This window comes from Suricata suricatta, chromosome 3 (genome assembly GCF_006229205.1).
Source record: "Suricata suricatta isolate VVHF042 chromosome 3, meerkat_22Aug2017_6uvM2_HiC, whole genome shotgun sequence".
NCBI classification, from domain to species: domain Eukaryota; kingdom Metazoa; phylum Chordata; class Mammalia; order Carnivora; family Herpestidae; genus Suricata; species Suricata suricatta.
This window is the reverse complement of record NC_043702.1, coordinates 166,467,536-166,490,839: the sequence shown is the minus strand read 5'-3', so window position 1 is coordinate 166,490,839 and position 23,304 is coordinate 166,467,536. Positions and strand designations below refer to the sequence as shown.

The window sequence follows — 23,304 nt, the reverse complement described above, 5'->3', positions numbered from 1 at the left end:
CTGCCTCCAGGGACAGGATACTAATGTCATGATCCCATTTTTATAATTTCAGTAAGTTGTGTTAACATTTCCAGTAAACCGATAATTAACAGGTGGCCCCTGGGGAAGAGGAGGAGTTGGGTTGGTGGCCCTCATCATTTTTTTATTCTCTGATGACTGCCACTTGAGGGTTGTTGCTGATTGGAAGGGAAGTCCTACGTCATCCGGTCAGCCCTGACAGACCACCTTTAGTGAGTAATACCTGAATGACACAGGAGCGTCCCCTGCTCTGTGGTCTCCGTCTTTTCTCTTTGTCTTCGCTTCCTCCCGAGGGGTCTCAGAGAAGACATCCCTGCAAGCTGAGCCCGTCACCTGCTCCCACCTGCTCTGGAGAGCGTCCTAAAGTTGCCCTGGCTAAAGCAGCCCGGGCCCATGCCAGGGCTGTGTCCCCATCAGAAAACGTCCCCAGGGCTGTCTTCTGGGCACCAGAGTTTCCCCTCCCCTCCCCACCCCAGGGAGTAAAACACCCCACCACCCTGGACCTCAAGCCAGCACGTTTCAGATAAGCCTCCTTTATATCGTGACACCATGGAAGGCTTAGTTTTAGAGACAAATGATTGAAAAGGATTCCAGGTACCCTTTGTTTCCATGGGGGGTGCGTTTGTGAACGGAACAGCTAGTGTTGTTGGGTTTTTGGTACCTTAATAGTATAGTCACGTGGTTGCTGGCTGCTGGCAAGGACTTTGCCTCCACTGACTAAAGCCCCACCCAGGTGGGGTCTCCTTTCAGCTCAGGGTCTTCATGCTGTGGCTCAGTGGCCTTGACAAGACCCCTGAAACCTTGCCTGAGACTAAAACAGCGTCCCACAGGGGCCCTCCACAATTGTCACCTTCCCTTTCATTTGAAATCTGGAGGAGAAGCTTGTTGGATGGGTGTGTAAAAATAAAGCGTAGCTGTAATTGAGGATCTCCATGGGTAGGAAAAAGCAAAGCTTTATTTAAATTAGAGACCTTGTTGTGGGGGGGGGGGTGCCTGGGTGGTTCAGGCGGTGAAGCATCGTGATCAGGTCATGATCTCACGGTTCGTGGGTTCGAGCCCCGCGGCGGGCTGTGCACTGACAGCTTGGAGCCTGGAGCCTGCTTCGGATTCTGTGTCTCCCTCTCTCTCTGCACCTGCCCCGCTCGCACTGTCTCTGTGTCTCTCAAATAAATGAAAATAAACTTAAAATTTTTTTAAAAAAGGGAAGCTCTGCTGAGATCCTAGTCGTCACTTGTTGGCACAGAAAAACGCGTTCCTGCTTTTGCCAACCGGTGAACTTCCAGGGACGGTGTGTCTGTAAGGCCAGGACGGCTTGTAGGGTGTCTGGTAAAGAAGGATGCCTTCTTCAAGCCGGGACCTTATTGGTTGGGCTTAAGGGGAGGCCTCCCTGCAACCAGATGGTAAAAGAGCATGCTCGAAATTAGTTTTGGAATTGACCTTGATATGGCTGAACCTGAATAACCTCGAACAAGGTGTTCTAGAAATGCAGGATATTAGTCATGGAGGCGTGAGGGCATCTTGTGTCCCTGACTGCTGGGTTGCAGACTGGTTTGGGCTGTGGTAAAGGTCTGGTTCTCCAAAATGGCCACAGAAAGTAAACGGGATGCATGTCAGTGACACTACACGTTTGTTAAGTATGACAGTCACCTTGTCTGTGTTCTAAAAAGTCATTTATTGGGGCGCTTGGGTGGCTCAGTTGGTTAATTAAGTACCTGACTTTGGCTCAGGTCATGATCTCATGGTTTGTGGGTTCGCACCATGTTGGGCTCTGTGCTGACAGCTCAAAGCCTGGAGCCTGCTTTGGATTATCTGTCTCCCTCTCTCTCTGACCCTCCCCCACTCATGCTCTGTCTCTCTCTCTTTAAAAAATAAACATTAAAAAAATGAAAAATTCAATTTATTTATTTTTAAAAATTGTTTTAGTTTATTTATTTTGAGAGAGAGAGAGAGCATGGGAGGGTCAGAGAGAGAGAGAGAGAGAGAGAGAGAGAGAGAGAGAGAGAGAGAATCCCAAGCAGGCTTTACACTATCAGCACAGAGTCCAGTGTGGGGCTTAAAGTCATGAACCGTGAGATCATGACCAGGGCTGAAACCGAGAGCCAGACACGAACCGACTGAGCCACCCAGGCGCCCCAAAGTCATGTGTTTTAACAGTTCCTGCCTTGATTTGTCCAGTAACCAGGTAAGTGGCCTCATACATCCTGCTCCTGGAGCACCTGTTTTTGTACATTCTTTGGCTTCCGTAGAGGTCAGACTTGGGGGTGCCAAACGAGAGGAGGAAACTGCAGAGCCTTTCCCATCTCCACCCACGCACGGTGTATCCTCACGATAATAGAGGGGAAACCTCACCAGAGAGCACAGCATTTCCTCTTAGCCGTCAGTTTTTTAAGGATTGTAAACAGACTGAATTTTTTTTTTTAAATAACATTTCAGACACAACTGTCATTTTATTATTTGTTTGAGTATCTGCATCTTGTGTATGGGATTTTTGGGTCAGACCTCTTTCAGCCTGAGCCATGCCATTCGGTGTATAGAAAATAATTAGAATCGGGGCACCTGGGGAGCTCAGTCGGTTAAGCGGCCGGCTCTTGGGTTCAGCTCAAGTCATGATCTCACAGTGGGATCGAGCCCTGCACTGAGTTCTGTGCTGACAGCAGGGAGCTTGCTTGGGATTTATTCTCTTCCTTTCTCTCACTACCCCTCACTTGTGCTGTCTCTGTCTCTCTCAAAATAAATATACTTTATAAAGAAAAATATTTAGAATAGTATAAAGAAGAAAAAAATAATTTGTTTCCTTCACCCAGACCTAACGTTTGTTGAAACTGTTATATTTCTTCTTGAGCCTTAATGTATAGAGAGCCATGAAACTTACTTTGTTTTTGAACAGGACTGAGAAAACAAAGTTCTGTAGCATAATTTCTGATGGGTCCTGAGCATTTTCCCTAATGTGTTAATGAATATTCTTTGTAAATGTGACTTGGTAGCATTTTATGTGTGCCAAGATTTATTTTGAGAAAGAGAGAGAGCAGAGGAGGGGCAGAGAGCGAGGGAGACAGAATCTGTCAGTGCAGAGCCTGATGTGGGGCTCGAACCCATGAACCGCAAGATCATGACTTGGCCTGAAACCAAGAGTCAGTTGCTTAAACAACTGAGCTACCCAGGCGCCCTGAAATGCCAAGATTTATTTTATAAATCCCACCCCTCTCATTGTTGACATCAAGGGTTTTGTGATGATGGACCTTTTGTTCCACTTCAATTTATTTCCTCAAGATAAGACTCGTAAAAGTTGAATTATCGGCTAGAAGGATGAATATTTTTTGTACTCTTGCCTGGTGGGCAGATTTCTCGGGGCTCACTTTTGGTGGCACGGTTAATGGCTTCCGGGACAGCTGGGTCGCAGACGCAGCAGGCTGTCAGGGTGGCCGTGGACAGGAAGCCCCCCTTCCCCTCACCCAGCAGGAATAAACACCAGAACAGACTTTCCTTACGCTTTCTCCTGTTTGGTTTTTGTTTTTGTTTTTGTTTTGCAGGGGTAGGGGCCTCATTTTTCTCACTCAACCTCATTTATATATTCTTTATGTTTCTCATATAAAAAGATATGCTTACATTATACTTCCTTTTTAAACCTCTTCCACATAAAAAAGTGAGCCACTGGCCATCTGTTCCATTTCCGTAGGAATCTCTTCAGTTCCTACCATGAGAACATAGTAAAAGTAAAAGCGATCTGATGCGCACACTTCTGATCGTAGACACGAACCCGAGAACTGGGAGAGGGAAGGGGGCATGGCTAACTAGGAGAATTACGTCTGTAATAACTGATTACAGAATACCCATAATCCGAGTTTGCTCCCATCCATCAGCAGTGACAGAGCCATGGTTCTATAAAGGTGACACCAAGCGTCGTGTCTCCACCCACTTAGCTGGAAGGTCTAGCCCGCCCTCAACCTGTTTCTTCAACAGTTATTTGGTGTGTGGCTGGAAAAATGAGTGGTTGGCCACTGTGGGGAGCAGGGAGAGGGAGAAAAGAAGGACTGGGAGCAAAAGGAACTTGAAGGGAGCAGCTCTTTCAGCCTCCCTGGAAAAGGAAGTGAACTCTGGGAGATTCAAGTATGTTCGTGTGCTTTTCACAGACCAGGAAGTAGGCGCCTCTTACGAGCGTGGCTTCAAGTTGGTAACCAGGAATACAAGCTGTTGATTTTTAAAAAATTAAGTGTTTGTCAATGAGGGAATTGATCTCTGTAACCGAGAGAAAGGTTATAGGATAAGGTCTTTCCTTCCTCCCCTACTTCCCGTCCCTGTTGGGATTTAGATGCTATGTCTCCGTCCTCTGAATCTGAACCTGGAGAACATTCGTTTGAGAGACTCTGCCTGAAAAATGTGACTTAGGTTCAGAATACTTTTTTTGAATGCTTGGTACTGGGATGGGGTACAGATAGCAGTAAGCTGAGATGCTCGCCCTAGATTTGGTGGCAGAGAGTGTTAATATAGGTAATTTTTTATTGTGGTAAATATACAAAACATAAAATTACCATAGGAACCTTTTTTTTTAATGTTTATCATGAGAGATAGAGAGAGAAAGAGAGGGAGGGAGGAGGGAGGGAGGGAGGGAGGGAGGGGTAGGTGGGGGAGGGGCAGAGAGAGAGGGAGACAGAATCCAAAGCAGGCTCCAGGCTCAGATCTATCAGCACAGAGCCCAACACGGGGCTCGAACTCACGAACTGTAAGAACATGACGTGAGCCGGAATCGGCTGCTCACCCCACTAAGCCCCCCAGGCACCCTGGGGTCTGATACTCCTGCACAGGGTGGGAAAAAAACACACCTTGGGTTTTAAAGAAAGATTCACAAGTGGCCTTGTCTGTGACACGAACTCCCAAATCCAAAATCGCTTCCGATTCTTGCTCTAGAAGGTGCGCCCGGGGCCGGCCCGCCCCTCGTGTGCGGCTGTGGGCCTGCAGCCGGCGGCTCTTTCCGGAAGAATCCCAGAGGACGCGCCACAGACTTTGCTGTAGCCATTTGTGTGTGTGCAGGAAGTTCCTCACAACCCACAGCGCTGGCTCGTGTTTTCTTTTCAGTTGCTTGTGCCCCGTGGCCCTGGGTGTCTGGCTGGAAGCTTCTGGTGCAGAGAGCTGCTGGCCTGGGGCCAGGCTTTTGATCCAGGGGCCCTTGGAGGCTAAGAAAGGTCTTGAGGGTCACTGAGGAGGGGAAACCATGCGGGAATTTTGTTAGAAATTTCTGTGTGAGGAAGTCCTTTCTAACCATAACATGATAGACAAACAGGATATATCAATTCACACAAATAAAATGCTCTCTTCTGGAAACATCCCTGTAGGGGCGCCCGGGTGGCTCACGTCATGATCTCTCGGTTTGTGGGTTCGAGCCCCGCATCGGGCTCCACGTGGGATTTTTCTCTCTCTTCCTCCCTCTCTGCTTCTCTGCTATTCCCGTTTTCTCTTTCTCTCAAAATAAATACATAAATAAAAAAAATAAAGGGAAACATCCCTTTAAGGTAGAGACCGTTACCTGGAACCGTATTTGTGGTAACAATGAGAAATGGCCGGTTTTCGTAGTATTGGAAGAGCTTTCATAAATCAGTCAATGACCAATGACCGAGCAGAGAAGTGAAGAGGTGGCATCAACCGAGCGGTTTTAGTAAAAGAAAAACAGACGGTGTTTAGGCGTGTAAGAGATGTTTATTGTCACTTAACACAGAGTGATGTGTGAGATAGCGTTCGTTAGATATTATTAAGAGTATAAAGTCAGTTAAGCGTCTGATTTCAGCTCAGGTCATGATCTCACCGTTCTGGGTTCGAACCTTGCATCCGGCTCTGTGCTGACAGCTCAGAGCCTGGAGCCTGCTTCGAATTCTGTGTCTCCCTCTCTCTCTGCCCCTCTCCCACTCGTCTCTGTCTCTGTCTCTCTCTCAAAATGAATAAATGTTAAAAAAAAATATGAGGAAACAGATACAGGCAAATCATTGATGGAGGAGGGCTATTTAGGCTTAAGCATGGAAATTTAGAAAATGCAGATTCTTTGCCCTAGCAAATCCTCTACTGACGCATTCCAGTGCCCACACATAAAGCTTGTTTTATACAAAGCTGAGCACCATTTAAATGTCCATCAGCCAGAGCTGTGGTTTCCTCATGCAATACACACCGATGCACTCCTAAAAAGGAGGTGTTCTCAAATGCACGAGTGATTGAAGGTACAGACAGCATTGTTTGGAAAGTTCATTCATGCACAGTATTTTTTATTTTATTTTATTTTGTTAAGTTTTTAAAGTTTATTCATTTATTTAAAGAGAAAGAGCAAACGTTTAACTGACTGAGCCACCCGGACGCCCCCACGCGCAGGGTTTTAGATGCAGGGTCCACCTCTGAAAGGATGTGCACAAAAGGCAAAAACAGTGGCTGCCAAGAGGTCATCAGAATTCGGCGGTTGGGACATGGGGCCGCAAGGAGGCTGACTTTGTGCTTTGTGCTGCTTTATACCTTTTAAATTTGTATGTGGTGGAGATAACTATCTCTGAAAACCTGAAAAGAAGAAAAAAACCTGACCCCCTTGCAAAGAAAAGTGAGTGGAAAAACTGGGGTGAGAACTGTAAAACAAAACAAAACAAGGGGCACCGGGGTGGCTCAGACGGTTAAACGTCCAGCTTCACGCTCAGGTCATGATCTAAGGGTTCCTGAGTTCGAGCCCCCTCCCCTGTCAGGCTCTGTGCTGACAGCTCAGAGCCTGGAGCCTGCTTCAGATTCTTTGTCTCCTCTCTCTGACCCTCCATCAATGATTTGCCTGTATCTGTTTCCTCATATTTTTTTTAACATTTATTCAACCAAAAAATAAAAAAGGAGAAGGGTGCCTGGGTGGCTTAGTCAGTTGAGTGTCCGACTTCAGCTCAGGTCATCTGCTCGCGGTTCATGGGTGCTGACAGCTCAGAACCTGGAGCCTGTCTTCAGATTCTGTGTCTTCCTCTCTCTCTGTACCTCCCCTGCTTGTGTTCTCTCTCTCTCTCTCTGAAAAATAAATAAACGTTAAGGAAAATAAAAAATTAAAAAAAGGAAAGGAGTGCCTGGCTGGCTCAGTTGGTAAGAGCATGCAACTCTTGACCTTGCGGTTGTGAGTTCGAGCCCCACATTGGGTCTAGAGATTACTTTATATTGAAACAAAATTTAAAAAAACATGAAATAAAGTAACTATTGATAGGTACATACTTTTAAGAATAGAGAGGTTGAGCCCAGCCTTAGTTTCATAGGGCGGCAGAAACCGTACTTGGTGGCCTGACTTCCTCTCGGACTGACCTGGGGCCTGAAGCCCCGGAGCCAGGTGTGCGGCAGTATTGCTTTCTTCTGGAGGCTAATGAGGTCGAACATCTTTTCTTGTGCTTATTTGCCATCTGCATGCCCTCTTCATGGGTGAAAAGCCTCTTCATGTCTTTTGCCCATGTTCTGATTGTATTGTTTTTTGACTGTTGAGTTTTGAGAATTCTTTATGTATTCTAGATACTAATCTTTTCTTGGACATGTGTGTTGTAAGTATTCGCGCCGCCCCCCCCCCCCCACCTGTAGCTTGTTGATTCATTCTAAAAGAGAATGTTTACAGAGCACATTATTTTTTTTGGATGAGCTTCAGTTTATCAACTTACCCTTTTATGGAGCATGCTTTTGGTGTCAAGCCTAGGAACGCTTTGCCAAGCACTAGATCCTGAAGACTTTTTCCTTTGTTTTTTTTCTTAATAAGTGTTACAGATTTTTGCTTTACATAAGCCCGTGGTCCATTTTGAGTTACTTTTCGTGTGAAGTTGAGGTCAGGGTTCATATTTTTGCCCGTGGATGTCCAGTTGGTCTGGCACCGTTTCTCCAAAGGCTCCCTTCCTCCATGGAATTGCATTTTGCGCCTGCGTCAGATCAGGTGGACATATGTGTGTGGTTGTAAAATAGAAGTTTGGCCCGTGTTGACGGATAGTAGCTTCAGTTCCACAAATTAATAAAAGAAAGCCATTCTCTTTAAAGGATATTTGCTGTAACCCCTCTTATTTGACAGTAGATTAGCCCTGACTTATGATGACTTTCACTGTGGTAAACTTGCTGTCCTTGATAGAAGTCGGTGCAGTTTTCTGGCGTTTTAGTCCAGAGGAGTTTGGGGGCGGGGGGGGGGGTTGTTCTCAGGGGTTGGCGAATCCATCACATTCTAGAAGGGACACCTTCAAGAAATTGAGTCTGCTTTCAGAGATTTGAATCCCATTCTTGAACGGTATAAAGAAGAAATACGGAGTTTTCAAAGATACAAAAAGAGACTTTCAAAAAGGAAGGGAAGTGGGTGCCTGGCACATGTCTTCGGTTTCCTTTCCCTGTTTAGGCATGGGTGCCGGAGGAGACCTAAGGAGGAAATCAACAACATGGGGCGCCTGGGTGGCTCAATCGGTTAAGCACCTGGCTTCGGCTCAGGTCATGATCTCGCGGGTTCGTGGGCTTGAGCCCTGTGTCAGGCTCTGTGCTGACAGCTCAGAGCCTGGAGCCTGCCTCAGATTCTGCATCTCTTTTTCTCTCTCTGCTTCTCCTCCACTCACACTCTGTCTCTCTCTCAAAAGCAAATAAACATTAAAAATATCTATAAAAGAGGGAATTAACAACAAAACCCAAAAATTTCTGGTAACCACATACTTTGGCTTCTGGTTGTCCACAGCGTGGATAAGGACTGCCAGGAAGGAAGAGTTAACCCAAATATAGTTCACACAGCAAAGCACTGTTGTGCTGTTAAAGTCTTCATTGAATGTTTACCCGTGTGTGGCCTTCCATTTGGGAAGATTCAGTAGAGGATCCAACTGGCACACTGTGCCCTCCTTTAGCCTATTCATTTCTTCCCCCTAACGGGGGGAAAGTCAACTTTTCTTTTTGTGTCTGTCCCTCAGAAGGACTTTGAGTCCTGGACCATAATTTCCGGGATGGGCAGCATTATTCTCACTCTGCAGGTGGGTGGGGTCGGGGTGCCTTGGCCAAAGATGGCCTTGTCTTTTCCTAAGACACGGGGCTTGGATTGCTGGGTCCTGCTCCGCAAGTCAAAGAGGAAGGAAGTGGATTCATTCTCACTTGCACCCACGGGACAGGGAGCATCGACTCTCCCGCAAGCTTCCTCTTTGCTCCCACCTTTCTAAGAGGGCTTCAGAAGCAACTAAGTAATCAAAGCTAGGTGAGAGAGAGAGAGAGAGAGAGAGAGAGAGAGACAGAGACGCCTCCGTGCTTACCCTGTGGAGGACACAAAGACACACCCACAAATTCCATGTTCAGGCTCAGAACCAGCCAGAGGAGGCTGAAATCAGTCATTGTTTTGTACGGAATCCTTTTAATCCAGTGGGGAGGCCCGGTTGCCGCTGGAGTCACAAGCACAGCCCTGTCTTGCCTGATGTTTGGCCTTTGTTTGGTGGCAGCTGTCAGCCAGGCTGTGGAGGAAGTGGGCACTCGGCCTTACGTGAGGGGTATAGGCGCCCCTCCCCATTGCCCTTTTTCCTTTAAAAAGGTGTCAAAGAACTACAGGGTTTTCAGTTTTGACCAGTTTGCCTTCCGAATTTCCCCGTCGTGTTTACCTGTAGTTTTTACATGGCTGTGGTCCTGGTGGGCACTCTGGCCTGTGTTCTCTTGCCCACGTACACACTTACTCTCCTATTCTGGTAATCTTCACTGATCTCACTGGAAGTTTGCCCGGGGATCCTTCCTCTGTACTGCTTTCCGAAAGGGGTCGCCAGTTCGTCATGCGCCCGTGTGCGTGCACCTGTTTCACATGGTGAAGTTTTAAAGAGTTTGCTCGTGTGTGCTCCAGAACACCCGTATGGGCCCAGCTGTCTCCCCAGAGCGTCAGTCTGGCCTCCTTTGGCTTGTACTTAAATACCATTTTCTCCCAAAGAATGAATCATAGGGGATCAGAAATGATTTGTCTTGCCCTCTTCCTAGTAAAATATTTATCAGAAAAATTAACTTTTGCTTTAAATGCTTTATTTGAGAGCGTGTGCGAGCAGGGGAGGGGCCAAAAGGAAGGGGGCCAGAGGACTCCAACAAAGCAGGCTCTGCACCTACAGCACGGAGCCCGACGCGGGGCTCGAACTCATGAACCATGCGATCGTGACCTGGGCCAAAGTTGGACGCTTACCCCACTGAGCCACCCCGGCACCCCAGAAAAGTTCACTTCCAAGGAGGCCTGTGCTTTGTGGAGCCCGCGGGGAGTCAACTGCGGAGCCTTGCCGAGAGCACTGTGCTCCTGGCAGCTCCTATTTGTTGTGATTCTCGTTGGCACTCTACCTGTGTGCGTAGGGTCATTGTGGCTCAGGGGAAGAGAAGAGGTTTCCAGCCCTCGTGTGGCGTGGCGTGGCGTGGCGGCACCTTTGTGGTTAAGAGCGTGCATCCTGAGGCCAGCCTGCCTGAGCCTGAAGCCTGCAGACCGGCTCCACTGGTTTCCCAGCCGTATGATCTTAGGCTGGTTGTGTAACCTGCCTCCCCGGAGCCCCTGGGCTGCTATGTAATAATAATAAGAAGACCACCTGCCTTCTAAGGCTGGTTTGAGGATTAAGTAGGGGAGTATGTGTAAGGTCCTGGGAACAGTTGCTGGTATTTGTCTGGTGCCTTCTGTGTGGCTCTTAAGTGCTAGCTGAAGAGCATTTAAGTGGAGAGTGAGTGCCTGTTGACGGGGCTTTTTCCGTAGGAGCTCACGACCTAAGGAGAGCAGGGCCAAACGTGTCATTTTATGGGCCCAGAAGTGAGTCCTTGAAACGAGTCTTTCCAAAGAACGGAGCTTAATGAGATGGACAATGCACCGGAAAGTCTTGGGGACACGTTTATTTTGGTGACTGCTGATCAACCAGAATTTTTCGCATGTGATCGAGTAGTCGGGTTTTTTCTAGGCTACCCGACCTTTGCAGCGCCAGCCTAGGGATCGGGAATGAAAACGGAGAGCTGCTGTTGCGGAGAATTCCTTACCCGGTACTGGTTATAATTTGGGTTTCCGTCTCCTGGGTACTGCTTCTTCTGTGGAGAGCTCTGCCTGCAGCACAAGCACGTCCTGAGAAGCGGGGAGATGTTGAATCCCTCTGCCCTGGACGTCAGGGCAGATACACAGAGGCTGGCAGGTGGCAGAGAGGTGCCCCGTGCCCTGGGGACATTAGGCAGGCAAGTGGTCCTCACCCCACCTTCTAAAACTCACATGGACTTGGCTGGTGAGATATCGTGGCCCAGGATGTGAGGGTTACCCCAGTTTTCTGGAGAATATTGACCCAGGTCTGCTGGGTATGTGGGGGTGGCGTCAGTATTAGGGTCATTTCCATTGAGGTGACAGAAAGCCATAAATGGCAGGGTTTAAACAAGATGATTGCTTTCTCCCTCCATCCTCTCTCAGTTCTATGATCATTGGAGTCTGGGACTCCTTTATTTAGCTGCTCCACTACCAGTAGTTGGTGTGATAATCAGTGCTACAAAGTGGCTGCTTGTCCTCCAGCTGTCCAGTCTTCATTCCAGCCAACAGACTGGACTCCAGCAGAGTCCAGAGGGACCCGAATGCTTTTTTTTTTTTTAAATTTTTTAAAATGTTTTATTTATTTTTGATACAGAGAGAGACAGAGCATGAGGGGGGGGCGGGCAGAGAGAGAAGGAGACACAGAACCAGAAGCAGGCTCCAGGCTCTGAGCTAGCTGTCAGCACAGAGCCTGATGCAGGGCTTGAACCCACGAACGTGAGATCTGACCTGAGCCGAAGTCGGAGGCTTAACCGACTGAGCCACCCAGGCACCCCGGACCCAAATGCTTTAAAGGAGATTCCAGGAAGCTGCTGCTCACACTTCTGCTCATTGGATTGGTTTGAACTTAGCACAGTCACCCAGGAGCCACAAGGGAGGCTGGGAAGTGGTGCCATGTGCCCAGCTGAAACTCAGGGACTGAGATTTGAGCGCACAGCTTAGCTAGTCTCTGCCAGGGCACGTTCTGTCCTTTAGGATGGAACGGAGGCCGGTGCGAAGATCGAGTGGGGCATATTAGGCTTTTGGAAACTCCAGCTCTGAAGGAAAGAGGTCTGCTCGATGACTTCAGACATTTTCTGGGGTAACCGTGACGCACATTCGAGTGAGCCCCCCGCCACCAAGTCCTGCCAGGCTCTGCGAGTAAACTGGAGTCACAAGGTGGCTCGGCACTCCAGGGGTTTTAAGTTATTGGACTGACTTGTGGCTGCTTTTCGGTACTGAGACCCTGTTATTACCTAGCAGTTCAGTGAGTTTCTGATTTAGGGGTATATGTGGGGGGTGACTGGAGGGTGGTAGTAATTGTGTCGTGGCTAGGAGAACCCACTTGGAATGCGTGGGCACTGGGACCATCCGGGACCCCAAGACCAGATGGCCTTAGGGATATTACCAGGGAGCATTGGGAAACCCCTCCTCGAATTCAGTTTGATTGGGAGTCAAATCAGCACGTTCGAGCTGTGTTTTATTTTATCCAGGCCAAATCACTGGTGTTTGGTTTCCTCATCCCTGTAAGTTAGAGCTTCCCCACTGTGTGGGGAGAAACCCCGGCCCCCAAAGGAGTGATGTCATGTCTGAGGGCCATGCTGGGCACCATGCAGGTTAGCAGTGTATTATGACAGTGACAGAAAGCTGCCATCTAGAGTAATTGGCGTGACTTGCAAATGGTCCCCGAGTGAAGGAGCTAGATGGGGTCCTGTCGCTTGAAGAGGCTCATCAGCATCTGGCCTCCTTGCTCTGTTAGCTAGTAGTAGCGGCAAGTTCAAGGCAGGTGTTAACTGATGTCCACAGCCCATTCTTAAGGCTGGGACCGGAGGAGTCAACCCACTTCACCTGGAGCTGGCTTGGCCCTTTTAAGCCCTGGGCTGGGTGGTTACGAGGTCTTTCTGCATCCCAAAAGCCCTCTGTCTGATTCTGAAGCAGCTTACCGAGAGCGAGAGCGGGACAGGCACCTTGGTGGGATTCCTAACTGCAGGAAGGTTGCCCGGGCGAGATACTAGCCCAGTTTTCTAGGGATGCAGCCAGCCCGAGAACACATCCCGGCTTGGCATCTTGGGTGGCCCCGGTACCCCTGCATTACAGATGGGTTCTGCCAGCCATAAATATACAGTTGTCACCACCACCACCACCACACACACACACACACACACACACACACACACACACACACACACCCCTAAATCAGAAACTCACTAACTCCTTGGGGAGTTGAACACACACACACTAGAAATAGAGCTGTCTGAGCCACCTTTTCTGCAAGAATCTTTTTTGGAGAACAACTGGCTGGCTGAAAGGGCCTGTTGCCTGCCTGCGCCCGGGGCTCCGGGGCTTCCCGAACGGGAAGTCTGCCTCTCTGAGAAGAGTCTAGCACACTCTTCACATCTGGTGGACTGACCTGATCGGCAAGGCCAATGTTGGCATGCTCTCAGAATCACCCAGCCTTTGGGCTCTCCTAGTTCCTGGCTTCTAAACAGCTACATGGCTTTGAACAGACTGCAAGTTTAGGTTCTAAGTCTCTGCAACAGTTGTGTGCGTATTTACTTTTGGCTTCGCTTCGATACATGTATCAGTTGCCTGCCTTCAGTTATCCGGAATTCTATGGAATTCGCCATCATGCGGACTTGAGTGATGCAGTGGGCAGAACCATCTTCTGTTTCTGACCAGTTCCCTGCGCATCTCCCTGCCCCCGTCACTCTTCTCTGAAGGTAGAGTAAGTACATTTATGGAGACTGTCACATCGGGGCTTAATTTCTGGAATAGTGAAAAGAATTGGGCATCAGAAGTTAGAAGACCCGAGCTTTGAGATTAAGCTCTGTGACCTTGAGCAAGCCATTTAGCTTGATTGATTCTCTAAGCTTTAGGCTCCTCATTAGATAAAAAAAGGAGATAAAATATCAGCATCTTGTAATGGAATTAAAGGGGATGAGGTCTTCAAAATGCCATTTCAGGGAAGAAATTGTAAATCCCAGTCACTGGTTATTCTATAAATAAATATATATCCCCCCACCCCCTTTTCTAAAGATAACTTCATGTTGGCCTTCACTCTGTCTTCATTCAGACAGCAACCCACAACAATAGCTCTTGTATTCAGCTTTAAAATAATATTCTAGAAGTGGCAGGAACCAAATATATTCTGGATCCATTGCAGTGAATCTGGAGAGACCATGGAAAATTAAGGTCAGCCGTGGCTCCAGTGGCCAGAGTCTGTTTGCCTGAGAGGTGCCAGCCAGGAAGAGGGTGAGGTCTGAGTTGGGCCAGTTGGGTAGATTGAGTCCCACTCCATTACCGGTGCTCCGGGCAAGTCCTATAACCTGTTGATGTAGAATCTTACGTTCAGAGCCAGTGTCCAAGAAAGAATTCTTGAATTCGTCTTTGATATAAAAAGGTGCTTTTATTAAAGCATGGGGACAGGACCTTTGGCTTCCTGTAAGCTCATGACACCAGCCTTCTCATTAACGAATTAGTCTTTTCCTAAGGGAATGAGACCGCTGGAAGTTCATTTCATCCATGCTGAAGTTCATTTCATCCTGTCGAAGAGGGCGGGGTTAGGGGAAAGGGATGTTAAAACGAAAGAGACATGAGAAGAGAACATTAAATAAGTCAAAGACCATTCGTTCCTGGCAAAGTGGAGCCTCTCTCTCTAAGACACCCGCCTCCTGATTGTGTGAACCCTCAAACCTGTCTGTCCACAAGTAGAGGAAGATGGGCTCCTGTGTCCCTGTTGCCCCCGATTCAACAGCTGTCTAGGTTTTTTAGGGGCCATTTAAAAAAAATTACTTATTTTTGAGAGTAAGACAGCATGAGCAGGGGAGGGACAGGACAGAGAGAGACGGAGACACGGAACACAAAGCAGGCTCCAGGCTCTGAGCTGTCAGCACAGAGCCTGCCACAGGGCTCGAACTCGTGACCTGCTAGATCATGTCCTAAGCCGAAGTCGGACCTTAACTGACTGAGCTATCCAGGCGCCCCTTTCAGGGCCATTTGAAACAAGTTCCAGAAGGAAGAAAATACAGTAAAACCTTGGACTGCGAGTAACTTGTTCTGTGAGTGTTCTGCAAGTCGAGCAAACATTTCTAATAATCTTTTTAATTCATTTTGAGAGTGTGCGAACAGGGGATGGGCAGAGAGAGAATCCTAAGTAGTCTCCACATTATCGGGCTCAAACTCCCAAACTGTGAGATTATGACCCGAGCTGAAATCAAGAGTCGGACGCTTAACCAACTGAGCCACCCAGGCGCCCTGGCGTTTCTCATAAAATTTTACTTGATAGAGAAGCGACATCTTGCGATTCCAGTTGCTCATGACCCCGAATGTCGCATGATTTCAACTGAGCCACCAGTTCTCAAAATTTGCTTTGGTATAGAAGTGCTTTGGATGACAAGCATGTTTCCAGAAGGAATTACACTCACCAACCAAGGTTTTACTATACTAGGAAAATCTAGATTAACCTTGAAGCAAGTATTTCTTTGGTGGTTCGTGCAGTGATATTTAGGATTTCTGCCTTGGACTTCCAACTACCTCTTAGGCCGAGGGAAACAAGGAACCTGGATTGTATGCCCGCCTTCTCACCAGCTTTCCACATCTGCGATGGAGAGCACTTGTAACTTACAGGGGTGGTTGTGCTGGTGCACTTGGCCTTGGCCCTGACTTAAGTCAGTTCTAGGTGGCAGTGGCGTGTTTGTAGAAAGTAGAATCACCAGACAGGTCCAGGAAAAAACACGGAGCCCAAGACATGTGGCTGTGCACCAAAACAGCCGTATTTTATCCTTGATAAGAAATTGGTGTAAACACTAGCTTTCTAGATGTGCCCATGAACCTGATTTTATTGGGGTTATATCCATTTCTTCTAGGTTGTCCCCAGGTGAAGGGAAATGTGTTTACCTATAAAATTAGGCAATGTAACTTCTTTACATATACTGTTCTTTGGTAGTAGAGAGATAACTTCATATTTTAAAAAAACATTTAGTAGGTTTTAACTATAAATAAAAAATACCGTGGTTTGAACAACCAGATATGTTAAATATATCTGGTCCCATGAATCCCTCTTTTCGCTTTTGTTCTTTGGACTTCCAAAAGTAATTCTATCTAGGAGCTACAGGTGTGGGGGTGCCTGCGTGGCTCAGTTGGTTAAGCATCTGACTTTGGTTCAGGTCACGTGGTTTGTGAGTTTGAGCCCCACGTCGGGCTCTGTGCTGTCAGCTCAGAGCCTGGAACCTGTCGCAGATTCTGTGTTTCCTGTCCTCTCTGCTTCTCCCCTGCTCATGCTCTTGCTCTCTCTCTCTCTCAAAAATAAATAAACATTAAGAAAGAGAACTGGGGAGGGTGAGGGACACAAATCATGAAAGACTATTGAATACTGAAAAAGAACCATGGACTGAAGGGGGAGGGGGAGGGAGGGAAGGGGGTGATGGTCATGGTGGGGGCTACTTGTGGGGAGAAGCACTGGGTGTTACATGGAAACCAATTTGAAAATGAAGTATAAAAAAATTAAAAATTAAAAAAAAATTAAAACGAAAAGCTACAGGTGTAAACTCTACCCCCCCCATAGCCTTAGGATGTAAGAACCAGATGGAAGTTAGGGAAAGGAAATTATGGGCTTATTCCTGTCTAAAAACATACAGTTTGTAATTGTGTACAGCCTTTGATTTTCTTGTGGTATTTTCATTATTGAATCTAGTTGAAGTGATGTGTAAGTTTTATCTTCGTATGGTATTTTCTTTTTGCTTGCCTAGCCCCTGTTCCACAAAATCCTGTTTTAAATGCTTTTGTGCAAAAATGTCAGGAAGTAAAGTAGTTCTCAAATAATTTAGAATTGTCAAAATATTGTTTCTCCAAAGATCCTTTTGTGTTTTTAAAACATTTTTAAATATTTATTTATTTGAGAGTGGGGGTAAGGACAGAGAGAGAGGGAGACATGGAATCTGAAGCAGGCTCCAGGCTCTGAGCGTTCAGCACAGAGCCCAAGGGGGGGCTTGAACCCACAAACCATAAGATCATGACCTGAGCTGAAGTCGGACGCTTAACCGAGCCACCCAGGTGCGCCCTCACCCCAATAATTCTGACACTGTCTACTTGGAGACAGCATCACCTCCCACAGGGTAGGGCTCAGTCCTTCAAGGCAGCCCCCACCCCCTGTGCCCTGACCTCAGCCATCACCAGGTTGTCTCCTGTGCTCCTGGCTGACTGGCCATGGATCGGAGATTCCAACTGCCCCTTCCTTGGGTTTGATTAATTTGCTAGAGCCGCTCCCAGAACCCAGACATTGTACTTACAGGCTTACCGGTCTGTTATAAAAGGGTATCAGGCAGGAGCAGCCAGGGGGAGGCGATGCTTGCCTGGGGCAAGATGTAGAGGAAGCAGAGTGCAGCTTTCGTGGTCTGCCATTCTCCCCGCACTCCCCTCTGTGTGGCAGGCCTGATTCTGTTGTTGGTGTTGGCCACTGATTCAGCTTCCAGCCCCTCTTTCCTCCCTGGAGGTCGGGATGGTGGGATTGAAAGGTCTAACCTGCTAATCACTTGCTTGGTTCCCCTGGCAACCAGCCCCCCCCCCCCATCCTTTGGTGCTTTCCAAAGGCTACTTCATTAACATAACATTGTGAGCTGCTGCTTTGGAAATGCTAGGGTTTTAGGAACTCTCTGCCAGAAACAGGAGGACTAAATTCAGATTTCTTATTTCTTACTACCAGCCATGCATCACAGGTAGATGTGTGTGTTGCAGACCACACAGTACGAAGCACGTAGGTTTGCGTTCCTTCTGGAACCTACTCCTGCATTCTGAGCTGGGAGGCCCCAGTGTTGTTTCTGAGGAGGTGCTGTTTTGTGTCATTCCAGTCCGCAAGTGGTGGCACACATCTGGGAAGAGGCCTCCAGGCTTACTGTGAGTGTGCCAAGTCCATGGCTATGCACTAGAGCAAAAGTAACCCATTGAAGTGGAATGAAAGCCATGACCTTGGCCCTACTGCTAACTGGCCACATTTTCTGGCTGCAATTTTTGAGTCTGCGTGGATGCGCTGTCACTTCATGAGGCCCGTTGAGCCATCAGCACATCATCAGTGTGCTGTCTTTCCACTTTCTGCTGTCTCTTTTTGTGTATCTATACCAGGGCACAGGCAGGGATAAATAAATTCGGTGTTTGGTTTCATTAGTGGCTTTAGAAAAGACTTTATGGAAGAGGAGGTAGCAATGACTGCCTCACTCTGCTGCCGTCTCTGAAGACACCTGAGAGTGGTCAGCTGTGTTTAGTGCGAGAAATAAGCCCACCGCCCCAATCAAAGGAGGGATCTCAGAGACACGGAGCAGGTGAAGCAAGGCTTCAGTCACTTGCAAGAGCAGGTGTCTGATGGACAGGCAGTTACAGCAGACAGTTTATCTCCTAGCCTGTAAGCCCCTCCCCCGGTCCCTCACTGGCTGAGCACTGCTGAGGTTACAGGGGACCCAGAAGTCCCCTATGCCCATGGAAGGCAAAAAGTAGTCTGATTGGAACAAATGTACATTCCCTGAGGTGACCCAGAGACTTTCAGTCCCTCCTCCCTTTGTTCTTTGGCCCACACTCATTGGAAAGCCTATGAAAATAAGCCCACAAAAAGGAGAGGGGAAGAAGAACCAGAAGGTGAAGTGTCCGAGGGTTGGACAGCCATTGTTAACGAGATTTGTATATATTTCCAATAGGTTGTCAACAAGATGGCAGAGCTTTTATTTATTTAGTTATTTGTATTTCTGAAAATGAGTCATCTCCCTTACTTCCCACATTGAGGAAAGGGAGGAGGAGACTTGGGCCCCCCAAGCTTACGTCTCAGCAGGCTGTCTTTCTCCTTTAGCCTTCTAATCCATCAGACAAGATGGTAGCCTTTGGAGTCTTCCTTCCAGAAGCTCTTGCTTACGGTGCGTGCGTGAGTTAGTGACTCCACACTCCCCTTTAATCCTTGCTGCTCTCTTCTCTTCCCCAGTCTTCCGTCTGTGCTAAGATTGTGCAGCTCCTGGGACAGAATGAGGTGGACTGTCGCCAGAAGCAGGTGGTCATCCTGAGCCAGGATAGCTTCTACCGTGTCCTCACTTCGGAACAGAAGGCCAAAGCCCTGAAGGGCCAGTTCAACTTTGATCACCCGGGTGAGTCAAGGGTTCAAGGTGTGGGTGTGTGCTGGTTCACTGAGGGGGTTGTTTAACCTCTTGGACTCTGCTTCCATCTATAAAATGGAAAATTAATAAACACCTTGTAGGGTTGTGATGGGGCTCATAGTAATGAAGGAATTTTGAAACACATCACACGCTGCATGACTTTTTAAATACTGATTGAATCTGCATCTGAACGAAGGTGACTCGTAGGAGTCTGTTATTTGAGGTTGGCCAGACACAAGCTAGCAGAACACAGCTGGTTCTTCTGCGTTCCCTTATCTGAAGCCTGTTCACACCTGTGTCAAGCCTGTCTTCCCCCCCCCCACCCCGCCTCCCCTTTACCCACACACATGTACATACGGTGTGCTGTGAAACTCGCAGAAAGAACTATGGAGGGTCCAGGATGTCTGCCGGAGTGATTTGCCCTGATGGTCCCAGATCAGCCCACTGCCCTTTCGCTGGTTTGAGTTCTTGTAACTATTGGGAAGAAAACCTCTGGCCTCCCCGAGTCACATGCATGCTTTCCAGGTTAAGGGATGCCTTAGTTCCCAAGGCAGCAGTTGAACTTGGAGGGGAGAGAGGTCTGAGACCAAGGGAGGGATAGAAAAGAAAAAGCAGTGCCTCAGAACTCATTCATGTGTTCTATTTTGAGTTACAGGGAGTTTGGCTTCTGCTTTGGGTAGAGATCTGGCTTTTTTGGGTGGGGTGTGTATCTTCTCCAGGATGTGATACACATACATGAAATATACGTGTGAGATTCTAGGAGGATTTGTTTTAAAATTGAGCAACATTTTAAAGTTTGATTTCCTTCAGATGCCTTTGACAATGAACTCATCTTCAAAACACTCAAAGAAATCACGGAAGGGAAAACAGTGCAGATTCCCGTGTATGATTTTGTCTCCCATTCCCGGTAAGTGAGCTGCTCTGGGCTGGGCATGGTTCCTCGTAGCTCCCAGCGCGTTCCCGTTTGTCAGGCCGCACCCCGTGTCGCCCCTGTCCGGGGTCGCCACCTGTCCGCAGCCTGTGTTAGTGTGTGCGTGGGTGTGCACGGCTTGGGGAGTTCACCCGGCGCCTCCTGGGACAGCCTGCTCATCGCGATTTGCTAACTCTGAAAGGACAAGGTCATGAGTTTGGGCTCAGGTGAGGGACTACGTATTTGTCCTGATTCACATCCCCGAGCTGTTGGTTCCTGGAATAGGATGTAAGGGGGCCGGGCAGAGGTCGCAGGAAGAACGGGGCACACTGTTCTTTCTTCTCTCCTGGTTTACTTGGAATTACACCGTGCAGAGAGGCATGAGGGCGCCAAGGTCACCAGAGATGAGACAGTAAACTCTGAGGAGAGCTTCTCAGCCATGTCCCTTCCGCTGATCTGTGTTCGTGCTCCTGATTAGGAATGGAGGAGTGCCTTGACCTCCATCTCGTCTTCCTTCCCTCTGCGTGCTTGCAGGGGGCTCCTGGCCAGACCCCCCCAAACTCCTTCCAGCCTCCAGGGACTCTCTGCTTATTACTCTGGACTTTCCAGGCAGATGCTAAACCTCCGAATGGTGGATCAGCAACGTTGTTGCTCCATATTTTGGGCTGCTAATTTCTCAGTGTTGTTTTTAGCCCTTTGCTGTTTTGAAAGCTTCTCCCTTGTTATCATTCTACCTTCTTGATTCCTTTACTTCTTCCAGTGGGATATTTTAATTTATTTATTTATTTTTAACATTTATTCATTTTTGAGAGACAGAGGCAGTATGTGAGCAGGGTAGGGGCAAAGAGAGAGGGAGACACAGAATCCGAAGCAGGCTCCAGGCTCAGAGCTGTCAGCACAGAGCCTGATGCCAGGCTCCAACCCATGAACCGTGGGATGACGTCCTGACCTGAAGTCGGACGCTTGACCAACTGAGCCACCCCGGCGCCCCTTGAGTGGATTTTTTAATTTTTTTAATGGGAAATTTAATGGGAAATTAGATTTCCTGCATCTTTGACTACCACACGTTTCTATAATTTTGTTTCGTTTTTTAAATTTAATTTGTTTTATTTTTACGTTCAAGTTAGTTGGCATATACTGTAGTAATGTTTCAGGAATGGAATTTAGTGATTCATCCCCTACATATAACGCCCAGTGCTCTTCTCAGCAAGTGTCCTCCTTAATGCTCTTGCCCGTTTAGCCTGCCCCCCAGCCAGCACCCCTCTAGCAACCCTCAGTTTGTTCTTTAAAAAATAAATTTTTTTTTTAGTGTTTGTTTATTTTTGAGACAGAGGGAGATAGAGTACAAACAAAGGAGGGGCAGAGAGAGAGGGAGACACAGAATCCGGAGCAGGCTCTAGGCTCTGAGCTGTCAGTATAGAGCCCAATGCGGGGCTTGAACCCACGAACCATGAGATCATGACCTGAGCCAAAGTTGGATGCTTAACCGACTGAGCCACCCAGGCGTCCTCTGTTCTCTGTATTTAAGAATCTCTTATGGTTTGTCTCCCTCTCTGTTTTTATATTATTTTTGCTTCCCTTCTGTTATGTTCCCTACCTGCTTGTGTGCTCATTTGCTCGCTCTCTCTCTCTCTCTTTCAAAAAGTGTGTCTGGAGTTCTATCAACTGTTCTCAAAGAGTCCCCTAAACTTACTCACCTGTCCTTTACTGCTGTCATGTCTGCCCCACATCGTGCCACTTTGGTGTTGTTCTAACAGTGCCTGCCTTGGAATTTAGACAGGAACCCAAGGGTCTGAGCTCATAAGGAATAGAGTGTTTATGGGAGGGAAGCTCAGTACATCCTCTGGGGTTGGCAGCTGACTTCCCTGTGTTTGCACAGATAAACCTCTGCTCTTTTCTCTTTTATGTATAGCTCATTTATTTTGAGAGACAGAGACAGCGTGAGTGGGGGAGGAGCAGAGGGAGACAGAATATCCCAAGTAGGCGTCATGCTGTCAGCACAGAGCTCAATGTGGGGCTCGACCCCTCGAAACCATGAGATTATGACCTGAGCTGAAAACCGACTGAGCCACCCTAGTGCCCCCAAAGAACTTAAAAAAATACTGCTTTATTCGGTCTTATTCCCCAGTGTCTGCGGAGGAGTAAACCTTGTGGCGACTCCCCTTTCGGTGACATTGGGCAATGGGTGACAGTGAAGTGCAGGGTGGTTAGGACAGAGTCAGATGGTAAGAATGCTCTGGAAGATGGAGGCGAGGCAGAGCCCCACCCACAGGCTCCCTTTATCCCATTTAGCCACAGAACCCGCCTACCGCGTTCACCCCCCCCCCGCCCAACTTTTGAAAAGTCCTGTTTGGGTTAATATCTGCTGTAGGCTTCCCAGCCCTGTCGGTAGATGGCGATTGATGCAGGGCCCCTGCCCCAGTGACGAGGGGGCGGGAGCAGCGCCTGCAGCCCTGGACCTTACTGCCTGCGGCCACCCCCACCCACGGCCATGGTGCTGCTCATTCAGGTAGAGCCAGACCCCACGGAGCTCAGGGGTCTTTCCTTCCCTGGGGATGTTTCCTCTCCCCTCTCCTCTTCCACAACTTCCTTTCTGCCGCCCTCCCTCCCTCCCTTCCTGCCTCCCTCCAGTTGCCCAAGGACAGCCGGGGAGGGATGGGCTTGTTGGGAGAACTGTGGGTTTCTGTTCGTGAAAGCTCTGTGTTAGGAGCCTTCCCTGTGAAGTCTGCTTCTGTCTGTCTCTGTCGTGCCTTCAACAGCAGGTTGTTTATTCCAAGACGAGGGACGCCGGGCTGCTACTTCTGCTTTGTGGCCGGAGCCCAGAAGAACTGGTCACAGGAAACCGTTGCCCCGGTTGGGCTGGCCCTTCGGTGGGTCCTCAGTGGTGGTCCTGGCTCTGCCAGGCTGTGTCAGCCTCCCCCGCCTCAGTCCCGCTGCAGGAAAGGACCCCAGGCTTCCGGACAGATGCTGTCCCTCCTCCGTTGCCCACCCTGCCCAGGTCGGCCCATCGTGCGCTCTGTGCTTTGCAGGAAGGAGGAGACGGTCACCGTGTACCCCGCAGACGTGGTGCTCTTTGAGGGGATCCTGGCCTTCTACTCCCAGGAAGTACGAGACCTGTTCCAAATGAAGCTTTTCGTGGACACGGATGCCGACACCCGGCTCTCCCGCAGAGGTGCGTTCTAGAAAGCCCCCAGCGGCCCCCTGGGAGGCCCAGCCCAGCTGCGCCCAATCAGCTCCAGGACCGGCTGCTGCCCAGACATTAGGTGACCTCTGAG

The 23,304-nt window shown here is 48.5% G+C and overlaps 1 protein-coding gene across 1 annotated transcript in view; it reads left to right on the top strand.

Moving 5' to 3' along the window:
- The window catches only part of UCK2 (uridine-cytidine kinase 2), a 67,344-nt gene that overhangs the window by 30,858 nt on the left and 13,182 nt on the right, over nucleotides 1-23,304 (top strand). The window contains exons 4-6 of the mRNA XM_029933413.1: nucleotides 18,951-19,110; nucleotides 19,930-20,026; nucleotides 23,059-23,201. Of these exons, the coding sequence (XP_029789273.1) occupies nucleotides 18,951-19,110; nucleotides 19,930-20,026; nucleotides 23,059-23,201 (400 nt within the window). The remainder of the gene's footprint in view (nucleotides 1-18,950; nucleotides 19,111-19,929; nucleotides 20,027-23,058; nucleotides 23,202-23,304) is intronic.